This window comes from Rhizophagus irregularis, chromosome 7, assembly GCF_026210795.1.
Source record: "Rhizophagus irregularis chromosome 7, complete sequence".
In the NCBI taxonomy this organism is placed as follows: domain Eukaryota; kingdom Fungi; phylum Glomeromycota; class Glomeromycetes; order Glomerales; family Glomeraceae; genus Rhizophagus; species Rhizophagus irregularis.
The window spans coordinates 4,719,393-4,734,161 of record NC_089435.1 but is presented as its reverse complement, the minus strand read 5'-3'; the positions used below and the strand labels follow the sequence as shown (position 1 = coordinate 4,734,161).

Below are 14,769 nucleotides of genomic sequence, written 5' to 3'. Positions count from 1 at the left end.
CAAAATTACAATTTACAAATATTACAAGAAATATATATATATATATATATATAATAATAATATACATAAAATCAAAAAAACAAAAAAGAAAACAAAAGATTTTTAATTTAACATTATTTCTTTCTTTAAACCATTCCATTCAAAAAGAAAAAAGAAAAAAAAGAAAAAGTAATTATAATTATAATATTTAATATATTGTATATTATTAATCCCAAATCTACATAAGTTTAACATTATTCTCGGGAAATTTTTTAATAATTTCCAAATGTTCATCGGATAAACCTTGACTAAAACGAAATTCCAAAATTCCATTATTTTTCCCAATCATTAACCCATCAAGAAATTTTTCTAATACATCAGGACTAAAAACCCAATTTAAATAAACTTTAAAAGTTTTCAAACCTTCAGGAAAAGTATTTTTCAATTTTAATAAATAATCATCAACATCCATCGCAACACAAACATTATATTGAGAACGATTCATTAAATGAATTTTTTTTAAATCAAAATTTGGATGATAAATATGAAAATATTCTAATTGTTGACAACCTTTAAATAATTTTTCAATTTTAATACTTTGATGTATTGTCATTGGAGCTATAAATTTTTTAAGATTATGACAATAATCTGATAATAAATCTATTAATGTTTCAATATTATAATTTTGTAAATGTATAAATTGTAAAGTATGAAGAGCAGAACTTGAATATTGAAAAATTGGTTCAAGAATTTTTAAAGGTAAATCATATTGTTTAACTATTATAGTATTTAATTTTTTAAATTCTCTAAAAGATGATTGAATCTCTTGATGATTTAATTTTTCAATAAACCATTTTTTAATGGTAATCTTTTCTAAATTTTCAAATGTAGTTAATTGTTGAAGAAATTTTGAAAAAAAGATTGAATCAAAATAAATATGTTTGATAATTAAATTTGTTAAAGAATTTTTTGCATATTCTGAATTAACAAGTCCATTCCAAACCACTTTAAATCCTTCAAAATTATGAGAATCTATTGAAAGATCTTGTAATTTTGGTTGAACTTGAATAATTTTCACCAAATCTCCATAATTTGTAGGTTTCACATATTCCATTTGACTTATAATTAATGATTGAATATTTTGACAAAGTTTTGAGATCGTCTTAAATTGATCTGAATAATATTCATTATTAACTTTTAAAGTATGAATTTGTGGTAATTTATTAGATGCTCCATAAAGTCGAAAGATATTAAAATCATTCGCTATGGTAATATCTAAACAATCAATATATGCTGCTTGACCCAAAAAATTCCTACATAATGCTTTACTTAACTCTTTTTTCATTCTTTCCCGTGGTGTTTCCGCTTCAATTTTAGAATTACACCATTCAGCAGCTGATAAGAATATTCGATTAACTGGAATATTTCTTATATATGCAGGATAATTAAAAGTGACAGATTGTGTTAAAGTTGAAGAAATCCGTAATCTTTTTTGAATCGCTTGTGGAAGACATGCGATATATGTATTTATTAAAGCTATTTGTCTTTTTGATTCTTGATGATTCTCAAAAGGACTTCTCCATAATTCTGGTATAGCTGACACACACCAATGTTTATTAACAAATGCACAAGAATATAATGATTTTTGATCTTTATCTATATGTTGAAAAATATTTGATAAACAAACGTAAGGTAAAGCGGAAGGCATGATTTCTTGAGAAAAAAATTGAAAAAAATTAGGTTATGAGACTAAAAAAAGTTAAAATTTTTTTTTTTTAAAAAAAAAAGCGATTCGACCCTATTTATACTTAAATTTTTATATGGTTACGCACTATCACATGATAATTACCGATATAGTAAGACAGAAAGATATAAAACCGGTTTATGTTGATCAAATACTTATTTGACGCAGACGACTTTTTTGAACCATTAATTACTGTGTAAAAAAAACCTTATTAAAGAATGATTTTGTATTTCTAAAGTATTATATTTTTTTCAATAAGTAAATATAAATTTCTATTAATTAGTTTTTTTTTAAAAATGTATTTATAATCTTATCAAGGTAAAGATGTTCATCGGTTCTAGCCGTTCTGAGCTGTAATCATTATCGGTATAAATACACAAAATATCCTCCATCGGTCTTACTATTATTGAAATAAAGAATGTTGCGCCATCGAGTACATGTACTGATTGTACTGTGTGTACTGTGGTATTACCTATAATCTTTTGTAAAAAATTTTTGTGGATAATAACAATATTTTTATTATCATCCAATGAAATAATTTATATAATTTATTAAATACTGATGATGTCTTAAATAAACGAAATAATTGAGTTCTTGTTTTAAATAAAAAGCGGTTCTTTTTTGGAAATGGATTTACACGCGTCTATGATGAGTGTACAAAATAAATTTTACGTTATGAACTATAAATGTAAGCAGCTACTGTAGATTCGTTACACAACTTTGATTATATCAGTGCTCGAAATTTTATTCAGTGAAACATTTGTTATGAATTAATTTACGAGTTACGACATAAGTGTTTGATTAATTCGAATGCTGTGTGATACCCAAAAATATCTGTATCTGTATACCCATCAGATTTTTTATCCAGAAAGGAACGCATATTAAGCAAATCGTATGGATAATGAATCGAATTTGACAAAACTTGACATTAATATAAAAAATTATAAGAAATTATAAAAAAATGCTATAATACTGATGTTTTTTCTACGCCGTTAATGATTTTAAATGAAAAAACGGATCTTAATAAATGACATTCTTGCTTTTTGAAATATGGTCCCTTTTTTGTTGCTATTTTTGCATATTGAACTGATAAAAAACCATGCAAATTTAATATTTTATTTTAAGCCAGCAGGGATGATAATATAGCTGCAATATTTCAAGAAAAATTAGAAAATTGAAAAGTCACAAATTCGGAGCAAATAGTTGAGAATTCGGTGTAATATTTCTTTTTAATATCATGGATGAATTCATGATTCAACAATATCCGCAAAGTATATTATATAATCCATAAATAAATCGAAATCTGCATGGAAAAATTAAAGGTAAAATATATTCAGTTCGCATTAGCTCAAAAACGTACTGTATGTGTACAGTTCGAAAAACATACTATATGTGTAGTAAAATATTACACCACTTATAACCAATGAATTTGCAAGGAAAGGAAAGTTATTTATAAATGGTTTATTACAATTTTTAGCAGAAGTTAGGGTTATGTTCATGACTATTACTTAATTTTCCCATATTCATTGATTTTATCGGATCAAAATATCTCTGCGGGGAAACTATCAATAGGAGTGTTAAGGTTCATCTACAATAATCGTTTCACGTTTTTGTATCTTTGTCAAAGAAGCTCTGGAAAACTTGGCCGTATCTCGAGATGATACAAATGTTTTTTCTACATAACTTATTTAGATTTATTTTGTTATATAATTTATCCTATTCGTTCGGCTTCTTCGGAATTTATTCAAACGATTATCCGGATATAATATCCGATTTATTAAATTCGGTTATTTAAATCCGAATCGGATAGAATCAGATTTAAAATCCGAAAGACGACCTTTAAACCCAATTGACATTTTTTAAGTCCTACTTATATATAAAATAAAATAAAAAAAATATTGATACAATCGTACGGAACTACGGATCCTTTAATTAATGTGTGATTTATCCAGTAATGTTTTGTTAAATTTAGTCTGTACCTGAATTACACACATAATATCCAACTATAAGGTATTGCCATAGCTATACTATCTTGGGAATAAAATAATCACTCGTTTTATCGAGCTTATTGGTTTGTTATAGAATGAAAAGCACGTAATTATAATTGACAATAACAAATAAAATTACGAATTTCATTGATATGCTACCATATATCATATATGTCATATATGCAAGGAACATGAATAAGCAAAAAAAGTATACGTTTTTTTGTTATTGTAAAAAGTATCAGCAATTCATATTTGTGTCAGATGGTTAGGATATATATATATATGTGTCAATATATTACTATATATAATACAGTATTGTCTTTGTAAAAAAGTCCATCCTGTTATGAGCTACCGCAATATTACAGTTTCCGTTTGTTATATCCCTGTCAACATTTAGAATAAGCAACCATGCAAAAAAGCTAGTTACAAAACTAACTTTTGTCACTGCGCCACATGTTCAAAAAAAAATCCTACAACGGTTATAAAATATTAATATAAAGATTTCTGCGCTTCTTTTATATAGCCATTTTTGATACATAATAACGTGTATTTATAAGTATTTATTTAAAAAGTGTGATATAAAGAAGAAGTACGATATTTTTACGCGATCATATGCGGAAATGTGATGCATAAAAAAATCAAAAGATGTTTTTCTTTACCTACAAGAAAAAAAAAATTCATAAAAAATTTGAAAATAATTCTTTATAAATAAAATTTTAGATGATTTTTTGTCACCATTTTCAAAATGATATATCTGATGTATCCTATCAAATATCCGTTTGACTGATTGACTTCCGGTTGTTGTCTTGTAATCGTCCTGTATTCATTCGTTCGGTAAAAATACATCATTTTGAAAATGGCGATAAGATAAAATAATTTTCTAGAATTATGATGATCTAAACACTTATAAACAACCTAAAAAAAATTATCATTATTAAAATAAATTTTCATATGGAACTTACAGATTCGATTGTATTACAAAAGTTTTCTGATTTATTAGAATAATCATATCTCGAAAGATGTTTCTAGCTAAAATTGTAGATATTATAAATAACAAAACGTAGATTTTCTTTATTGAATAATGAAAAAAAAAGATTTGGGCGCGTTACAGTCGTTACACCCTAAAATATCTTAACCTTAAATTAATAATTATCCTATTCCCTAATAATTATACAAATATATATTACTTTACGAACTTTGCATGAATAAAAAGGGGTAATACTGTATAGGTATATAAAAAATAATGATCACTATGATCGACACTAATTGTTTACATTTTGGCGCAGTAAATTACCCAAATATACGCTTTTATTATTATTCCCCCCCCCCTATTTTTTTTTTTACATATATATATATATATATAAGCCTACCATTTTGATATTATATTTTGTATTTTTTGATTATCATAATCATAATATAATTTTTCTCTTACATTAATAATATCTTTTATAAAATTATTTGAAGATTTTAAAGTACATTCTGAAGGAGCAGTAATAAAATAATCAGAACTTGTACATACTAATTTATCCAATATATTAGTAATTCCTTTCCCCTTAAATTCTTCAAGATTCTCCTTCCTTCGAATAATTTTATCAAAAGCATTTAAAGAATACCAAGTATTAATTGTCATTGTTGTATTTAATAAATGAATTGCTCGACGATAATGTCTTGTTTGACGATAAGAAAAAGAATATGATGAAGAAGAAGATTGAATAAAATCCAAAGAAACAGGATAATCTGTTGCTAAATATATATTATTATAATGAATATTTTCTTTTAAAATTTTTAAGGTATTAATAAGTTTTTTAGCACAATCTGATAAAATTTTTGAATCATTTATATCAATCATTTTCCAATAAATTGCGACAAAAGGTTCTAAAGCCACATTAATTTTCCAAGTTTCATGATTAATACTATCTGAATATGGATTTGATAAAGTAGTAGTAGTAGTAGTAGTATTATTATTATTATTATTATTATTATTATGAGAAGGAAAGATTTCTTTGTTTATCTCATTTTTAATTAATAATATTTCTGAATTAGAATTTTTTAAATTTGAAATTAAAAATTTGGAAATATTTTTACGATAAGAAGATTTTAAAAGTAAATCTGATCTAAAAAGAATTTTTTGATAAGGATTGAAATTATTATAATTCATTTCAAAATTTTTAAGACAATTAATATCTCCTCCATCATTATCTAATTGTATATCTTCTACAATAGGAACGTCATTTGATGAATTGGATGATGATGATGTTGATGATGATGATGATGATAAGTGTAAATAATGAAAATTTGGTTTTTCAATCCTTTCATTGGTCCAAAATTGAAAATTATCTTGTGATATTAAAGATAAATTTGGAAATTTCTCCTTTAAATAATCAATATTATAATAAAACTCGAAAGGGAATTTATTACAAGAATCAATTCTTGATGTTCCAACATTAGTTAAAACAAGTGTACGATTTAATTTATTCGCTAAATGAGCGAACGTATTTATAAATTGTACATTTGTTTTAGTTTCTGGTTCGGAATTTGAGTAAACGAATAAGAATTTGCATTGAGAATTTTGACAATATTTTTGATTAATTTCATTATCTGGATTGATATATGTGTTTTTGTTTATTATTATTTCTAAATTTTCTAAATTTTGTTGAATATTTGGAATATAATCATTTCTTTCTCCGAAATCGTCAATTGATTTCTTCTCCTAAAAAAGAAAAAAAATAAAAAAAATAAAATATTAATAAAATATTAATATTTTTTTTTTTGATTAGATTCAATTAAACTTACCTTTATTAATTGATGAAAATCAGGTAAAGTTTGTTGTAATTCGAAATCATAAATCATGAATAAAATATAATTTGGTAAAATGAATGCAAGCATTAAACATAATGAAAAGGGTTTCATTAATTCATGAATTGTAAAATAAAATAAATAAAATGGATTATTAGAAATTATTTTAGTCATTTTTTTTTCATGTTTTTGAAAAAAAAAAAAAACTTGTTTTTTTATGAATTTATTTTATAAAATAATAATATATATATATATATATATAAATATATTAAAAATCTTTTTTGATTTTCAAGAAGTTATTAGAAAACTCAAATATTTCTTTTTTTTTCGTTTAAAAAATATAAAAAAAGATGATAATTAAACATAAATAGATAAATAATGGGAGAAAAGGTTTCGTTAGAAAAAGCAAAAAAAAAAAAAAAGAAGAGTTATTTATTATACTATGAGAATCAAAATTCGACTTTCAATGTAAAAAAAGGAAGTGACGTTCCAAACTTAAAGTTTATTTTTGCTTTTTTTTTTTACATTCATATAATGGACGTATTACTAAGGCAAAAAAAAAAATTTTACCGTAAAAAATCAATAAAAATCAATAAAAATAATAAAAATAAAAAAAAATAAATAAATTTAATATATATATTTAATTAAAAGCAACATTTAATAGGTGATTATCTTCATTTGGGAAAGTTCCACTCATTATTGCGGATAATAAAATATCCATATTGTTGTTTCATACACAGTATTCTGACAAAGTAACTTCCATTAAAAGGAAACCATTATTGTATCAATGATAAGTCGGAAAATTTTAGATCTTAAAATCGGTTAAATACGGACGCCCTCTTCTTTCATATGTTCACTTCCATATCTTTTTTTTTTTTCTTTGAAAAAAAATTGATTGATAACACGAAACTTGTTCTAAAAACTAATCTTCTTTAGGTGCGACTAAAAAAAGTTTATTATTTTTATTATGTAAATATCAGTTGATCACCTGCTATTTCACATCATTTAAAAAAGAGTTTCAAATGGTAAAAATTTATGTTTCATAAATCACATTCATTTGCGTCATTTTTTTAATATTGTAAATTTATTTTTTGATTTTATTGCTTAAAATGTTAAAATATTTATAGACTATGTGACGCAGTTTACGCCAATAAAATGTTAAAAATAGTTTATAAATTTAAAAAATTTAAAAAAAGTTTCACAAAAAAAAAATATTTGGCAGATTAAAGGTTATCAATGCAAGTGCGCCTTAATATTACCAAAGTCAGTGTATCATCAAGTATCTAATAAATGTAAATCAATACACGTGCTGCGTGTAAGATTTATTAGAACATAAATACGGTAATGATTAAATCGTGTTATGCATGTTGGTTACTAATTTTTTATTATTGTGTCAAATAGCGCGCGCAGTTTAATTGTTTCGGTTATTTATTCAAAATCTGTCTCATCTGTTTATAGACAATGATATCTATTGTCCGTGAGACCGTACCATCACTACCGTGTTAGGTCCGTCAGGTACCCGTAACCTATGTTACCTGCCTGTGATTCCTATTCAGGTATGTTATTATTGTACTTTGTGATGATATTCCTGTTATTTCTTGATATTCCTGATATTCCTTGATATTCCTTGATATTCCTTGATATTTCCTTTAAGCGATTTATTTCGCGTTTATACCGTTTATATTTATATATAGTAATAATATTATAAAAAATGATAAAGTCCCCGTAAAAGGATGTGTAAAAGGATGTAAAGGAGTAAAATATAGTAAGTCTTCTTATATACTGTCGCGTAAAAATTCTAAGCTTAAGTCTATAACGTAATAAAAAGTTTAGTAAATATTAGTTATTTGATAGGGGGGTTAGAATATCACCGAACTGCGAAGCAGTTCGGATGATATAAACTATTGATTAAAATAATTATGCAATGGTAGTTTATTTATAGCTTAATAAAAAAATATCAGCATGATGAAAAAAGCATGATCCTATTTGGCTGTAGAATAAAATTAATTATTGATTTCTTTGTTAACTTACTAAAGTTTGATAATATTACATTAGACGGCATTGAGTGTTGAGATAAGATTGTAATGAACTAATGATACCCCGGTAAAAAGATTTCGATCTTCGCTTTTTTCGTCAGTAAGTACTTCTATTATTACTTCGTTATTACTCCTATTACAGTAGTAAAGGTACCACCTTATAAATAGCCCTACTTTGCAAGATTTGACCAAATCAATTATCGATTTGGTACTTTTCTCTGTCGTGTTGAAAACAAATTAACTGATTACGGTTTAGTCAGTTTTATCTCTTAAATAGGGCAAAATAGCATATAAATGGCCCTACTTTTCGAGATTTGACTAAATCAGAGAAATCAATCTTTTTGATTATCGATTTGGTCCTTATTCTCTATCGTGTTGAAAACAAATTAACTGACTAAGGTTTGGTCAGTTTTATCTCTTAAATGGGCCAAAATAATTAAATTCCATAGAGTCTTTATGAAAGAAGAAAGTGTCCTAACCATTCCAGAGGGATGGGCTACCAGCAACGGACACGCAGACTTCGCGTCATATTGATACTCTGTTTTCTTAAAATTTTGGTTTCTTTTTTGTAGTTTACTTCGTTATTATTTCGTTGTTTTTTTTTATTACACCCTCATATTAGCTTATTAGGTATATATTTGATAAAGAAATTTAATATCAACACCATATAAATAGCCTAATTTTCGAGATTTGATCAAATTAGAGAATCTTAATCTTTTTTGATTATCGATTTATTCCTTTTTCTCTGTCGACTTCTATTATTACTTCTATTATTAGTAAAAAATTTCCATAAAAATGATCCCACTTTTCGAGATTTGGCCAAATCAAGAATCTTAATCTTTTTGATTGTTGATTTGGTCTTTTTTCTCTATCGTCTACTTCGTTATTACTTCTATTATTACTTTATTATTAGTAAAGAAATTCCCGTAAAAATAGTCCCACATTTCGAGATTTGACCAAATCAAGAATCTTAATTTTTTTGATTATCGATTTGGTCCTTATTCTCTGTCGTGTTGAAAACAAATTAACTGACTAAGGTTTAGTAAGTTTTATCTCTTAAATAGGACAAAATAATTAAATTCCATAGGAATCTGGAGAAAGTGTCCTAATCATCCCAAAGGATGGATTATTACTTCATTGTAATCATTTAAGGTCTTTAAGCAGCGAGGTCATAGAGTTCGTAGTAGGATTTCAAAGCAGTGTCTGTTGCTAAAGACATGTTGGTTACATTACCAGCAACGGACACGCGAACTTCGGATCATATAGATACTATGTTCTCTTAAATTTTGGTTTCGTTTTTGTAGTTTATTTCATTATTACTTCGTTATTACTTCTATTGTTATTTCTATTGTTATTAAAGAAATTTAATATCATCATGGCCTTAATTTTCAAGATTTGACCAAATCGATTATCGATTTTGTGTATGGCCTTGAAAGATAATTTAAATTTTAACCATTTAAAAAAAATCAAATCTTGAAATTTATTGGTACTTATTTATAACTGATTACGGTTTAGTCAGTCTTAACTCTTAAATAGGACAAAATAATTAAATTCCATAGTCCTTATGAAAAGAGCGATTACCAGCAACGGACACGCGGACTTCGGGTCACCGTACGGATAATAATGTATTGGGTGCATATTGATTAACGTGTTAAATAAATGTTTAGTAATATGTCGAAAGAAACTAAAACTTATTGTCTTAGTATTAACAATGCGAAAGAATTTCTTTTGTCGTTTATTTTGTTATTGCTTCGTTATTACTTCTATTATTGGTAAAGGAATTTAATAATATCACCATATAAATAGTCCTACTTTTCGAGATTTGACCAAATCGAGAAATCTTCATCTTTTTTGATTATTCAATTTGGTATCATGTCGAAAAAAAATTAACTGGTTGAGTTTTTAGTCAGTTTTATCTCTTGTAGGCAAACTAAACCAAATAAAACGTTATGATTAAATTCTATAGTTTTTATGAAAGAGGGAGTATCTAAAGAATGGGATTACCAAAGACGAACACGCGGTCATAGGGTTGTTTTCTTAAAATTTTTGTTCAACTAAAATGAAATTGCCTTTTACTATATATATATATTATGTATGTTATCGGGTTTTTAGACTGAGAATCACTTCATTGTGGCATTTACCTTTACCTGATATATATATATATATATATGGAATCGATTCAATGTGTTAAGTTTTCGTTAATTAGAATTTAATATCATAGTAATTACATCAGTCATCTCGGTTTTAACGAGAGGTGTGTATCGCTTATTAACTGAGGAAATATCACTATGACGAGCGGTATTACTATAATTGTTAATTTATAAAAACTTGTAATAATTAATAACGATAAAATATAATTATGTCGGTTAAAATTATACGCGATCGGGAGTATAATTCAGCAAGTCAAAAATGGGTCATTACGTGGCATTTTTTTGACCAATCATTTTATCCTCCGTGGGTAAAAATTTCAAAAGTTTCTCCGTTTATGCTTCTTTTATAAATTTGTTAATTTATTTTTTCTCTCCTCAAATAATAATTATAATAGGGGATATTTATAATGATATCAGATTAATACACGAATATTTTTTTCATAATAATGCAGATACAGTATATGGTCCGTGGTTATATTATGAATATTAGATTAATAAAAAGAGTATGATAACGGTGTATAAAAAAAAAGATTTTATTATTCATTAAAGAGATTATTTATCTTTAGAAATGGGCTTAAGTAATAACGACATTCCTGAAGTAAATTTTATGATTTTTTTTTTAGAGAAAAAGAGAGGAGGAAATTTACTTTTGATTATTTCACCTATTTTTAATTTGTTAAGGTAACAGAATTCTTCCTTTTTCATTTAAAGCTTTCCTTTTTCGTTAATATCAATAATATTAATACAACCTTTTTTAAATATTTTTATGGGGGAACCTAGATTAATTAATGATTGAAAAAGATATAAAAATATTAGAAAATTTGAATAAAAAGGATATAACAATGAAAACAATGGTTTTCGTACTACTTTCATTTGCATTTTTCATACATGAACACGTAAAAACGATATTTTTTTTTTTTTAACTCAAAATTAATTTTTTTTTTAATTTTTTTAATTTTTTAATTTTTTAATTTTTAATTTTTAATTTTAGTATTACAAAAAGATGAAATTAACCGATTCCTAAATTCGTTTCTTTTAATAAGATTCACGGAATCTCATTTTTGCAAAAAAAAAATTTACAAATGAAAGAAAAAAAAAAATTTTTTTTTTTATAATAATAATAATAATAGTAAATATATAAATATATACAAAGTGAAAAAAAAAATAACAACAAAAAGAAGGAAAGAAAGAAATTAAAAAGAAAAAAAAAACTAAAATAAATTAGATTTAGTGAAAGGACTATAAAAAAATGGTAAGTAAAAAAAAGTTTTTTTTTTTATATATATATATATACATATAAATTAATCATTATCATTGTTCATTTGAAATAATGGTGATAATGGTGGCTAAATAATAATGTCCTAAAAACACCTTTTTTTTTAAAACACCTTTTTTTTCCCTTATTTTATCACACTTATATTAGGAATGATTGGGACCAATCTCGCCAATGAATTTCTTTGCCAATGAAATTTCTTTTGCCAATAACCTGCCCAATGAATAATTAATCTTTATCTATTAACAAAATGCTTGATTTTTTTCGTTTCACCTATAATAGGTATTAAGGATTTTGCTTTTAAATAAAGATCATTAGAAATATGACCATCTAAACAAGAATGATTAAATCTCATAATTCCAACCCTTTTTAAATTCCTGTTTTTTTCAGCATAAGAAATAATTCCTTTCAAATGATCATCATCCAATGAAATATAAATATCTAATTCTTGAATAGGTACAGAAAATTCTTTGTAAAACATTTCATAACCGGTAAGATCAACTAAAAATGATATTCCAAGACGGGTTAAAGAAATTGGAATCGAAATCGCTAATTTAATTAATTGATTTATCTTATTTGAAGATTCAGGTGATAAAGGATCCTCATATCTTCCAGATTCAATAATAATTAAAGTTTTAAGTAATTTTAATAAAGAAATTATTTCATATAATTTAATTAAACCAAAAGTTGAAATTTTTAAAGATAAATAAGTTAAATTAATTGGACAACTTAATTTTAAAAAAGAAATAGTTCTACAAGTAACAAATTCCATTGTAAGAGATTCTAATTTATGTTTTGATAAATTAATAAGTATTGCCATCGCATCTTCAAAATTTTGTATATTCCTTTCCATCTCAATTTGATAAGCTAATAAATTTTCAATATGTATTGGAGGTAAAGAAATATGAGAATTATAAAGTTCACATAAATCTTCAACTTCAAAATATTCCGTTAATTCAAGAGTTTTTAATTTAACACAATGATATAATATTGGTAATAAAGAATGAAAATTACTTAATTCTATAATTCTAAGAAATTTTAAAGAATTTGCTTGACTTTGAATTGAATTAATAAAAGAATAATCAATATATTCTGTTACTTGAAGGGAATAAAGATTTTTTTGTGATTCAATTAATTTTGCCAAAGATTTACTAACTTTTGATGTATTAGTTGAATCAAAAAAGATATCAATAATTAAATCTTGAATATTATTAGAATATTTTGATAATTCAATAAAAAAATTTGAAATTTTATCACCAAGTGATCCATCAATATCATGTCCCCAACTAAAATATTTTAATTCTAATTTTTCTAAATTAATTAAAACTTTTTTAATATTATTAAATGTTAAAATTTTTTGAAATATATTATATTCAAAAGATTTTTCTTCTTCATCATGATATTTATCATGACTTAAATTTAACATTTTGAAATTTTTTGTACGAGTAAAAATTAAATCTCCCATTAATTGAAATATAAAAATATGTATATTAAAAGGTTGTACAAAATAATTAAAATATGATTCGGTCCATTTTTTTATTGCATACTCAAAATTTTGATAATCAAATCCTTTAATATAACTAGCATAATCAAATAATGCTATTTTTATTTCAATTGAATCGTTAAATTCTTTCATTAATTGTTGTTTTTCTTTTTCTTTTAAACATGATACCAATGTATTTATAATTATATATGATTTCTTCATGTTCTCTTTTTCAAAAGGTCGACTCCAAAGTAAAGGAATTGTAAGTTGACAAAAATTTCGGTCAACAAATAAACATTCGTAAAGTGTTTTCTTATCATCACGAAGAAATTTTAATATATCCGCTATACAATCATAAGGAAGTATTGATTGCATATTATTTTAAAATATATATATATATATATTTTTTTTTTTGTCTTGAAATATTTATTATTTTAAAGTTTTTATTTTTATTTTTTTTTTTTCGCTTTCTTTTTTTTTTTTTTTAATTAAAAAGGGAAGGAGGAAAAAGAACATAAAAAAAAATATAACAAATTTTTAATTTGTTTATAAGACTGGTGCCACATTATTCCTCATTAAGAAATTTGAGTCACGGAAATCAAAATTACCTCACGACGCCATGATTTTCATTTAACTTGAACAAGTAAGCCACTTAAACGCAGTTCTTTCTTTTTGAAGCCGCAGTGAACAATTAAGATAAACGTATTTATTATTCATTTTCATTTAATTTCATTTATAATCTGTTTTAAAAAAGGAAAATTTATTAATTAATCTATCCTTCGAAGATCAATACATTTTAGGTTTAGTCTATTGATCAACTTCATTTTTATATGGAAGTTCTTTTCCTCTTGTCCGATTGATACTTTTCTGGGACATAAATGAAATTTCAATTTAGTTGTTAAAATTATTCATTTACACATGAATGGGCCAGGCAAAGAAAAGTACATCTGTACATGTGATGTCATTCCATCATAACTATACAAATATTAAAGAATTGCCACAGAATTTGCCACACCACACCATGTAATTTATTATCATTTTTATATCGAAATATTTATTTATTTCTACCTATTTTTGACTAGAATTCCTTCAGGTTTCTTAATGATGTTCTCTTATAGATTTGTCCTAGAGGGAATATATAACAATAAAGTGGCTGCTACCGTACTACGTATTACCAATAGTAGTAGCATATATATTTTGAGTTTATCTTTTGTATGTATCCTTGTAAAATAATTTTTCCGTTTTTTTATCCATAGTTGTAGGACAACATTCCCGTAATTTAAAAATGATTGCTCGTTTTATGAAGTCATAAATACTGTA

General features: G+C 24.7%; 3 protein-coding genes across 3 annotated transcripts; all 3 read right to left on the bottom strand.

Moving 5' to 3' along the window:
* Window positions 1-217: 217 nt before the first annotated feature.
* OCT59_027775 (uncharacterized protein) lies at window positions 218-1,687 on the bottom strand (the record flags this gene model as incomplete). Its single annotated transcript, XM_025312821.2, has 1 exon — window positions 218-1,687. One exon carries the CDS (start codon window positions 1,685-1,687, stop codon window positions 218-220), a length of 1,470 nt encoding a protein of 489 aa, XP_025188697.2.
* A 3,390-nt stretch (window positions 1,688-5,077) lies between these two features.
* Window positions 5,078-6,597, bottom strand: OCT59_027774 (uncharacterized protein; the record flags this gene model as incomplete). Its single annotated transcript, XM_066137220.1, has 2 exons — window positions 5,078-6,421; window positions 6,505-6,597. 2 exons carry the CDS (start codon window positions 6,595-6,597, stop codon window positions 5,078-5,080), a joined length of 1,437 nt encoding a protein of 478 aa, XP_065993630.1.
* A 5,604-nt stretch (window positions 6,598-12,201) lies between these two features.
* Window positions 12,202-13,965, bottom strand: OCT59_027773 (uncharacterized protein; the record flags this gene model as incomplete). Its single annotated transcript, XM_025312820.2, has 1 exon — window positions 12,202-13,965. The coding sequence occupies exon 1, from the start codon at window positions 13,822-13,824 to the stop codon at window positions 12,202-12,204; it is 1,623 nt and encodes a 540-aa protein (XP_025188695.2). The 5' UTR covers window positions 13,825-13,965.
* Between the last annotated feature and the right edge of the window lie 804 nt (window positions 13,966-14,769).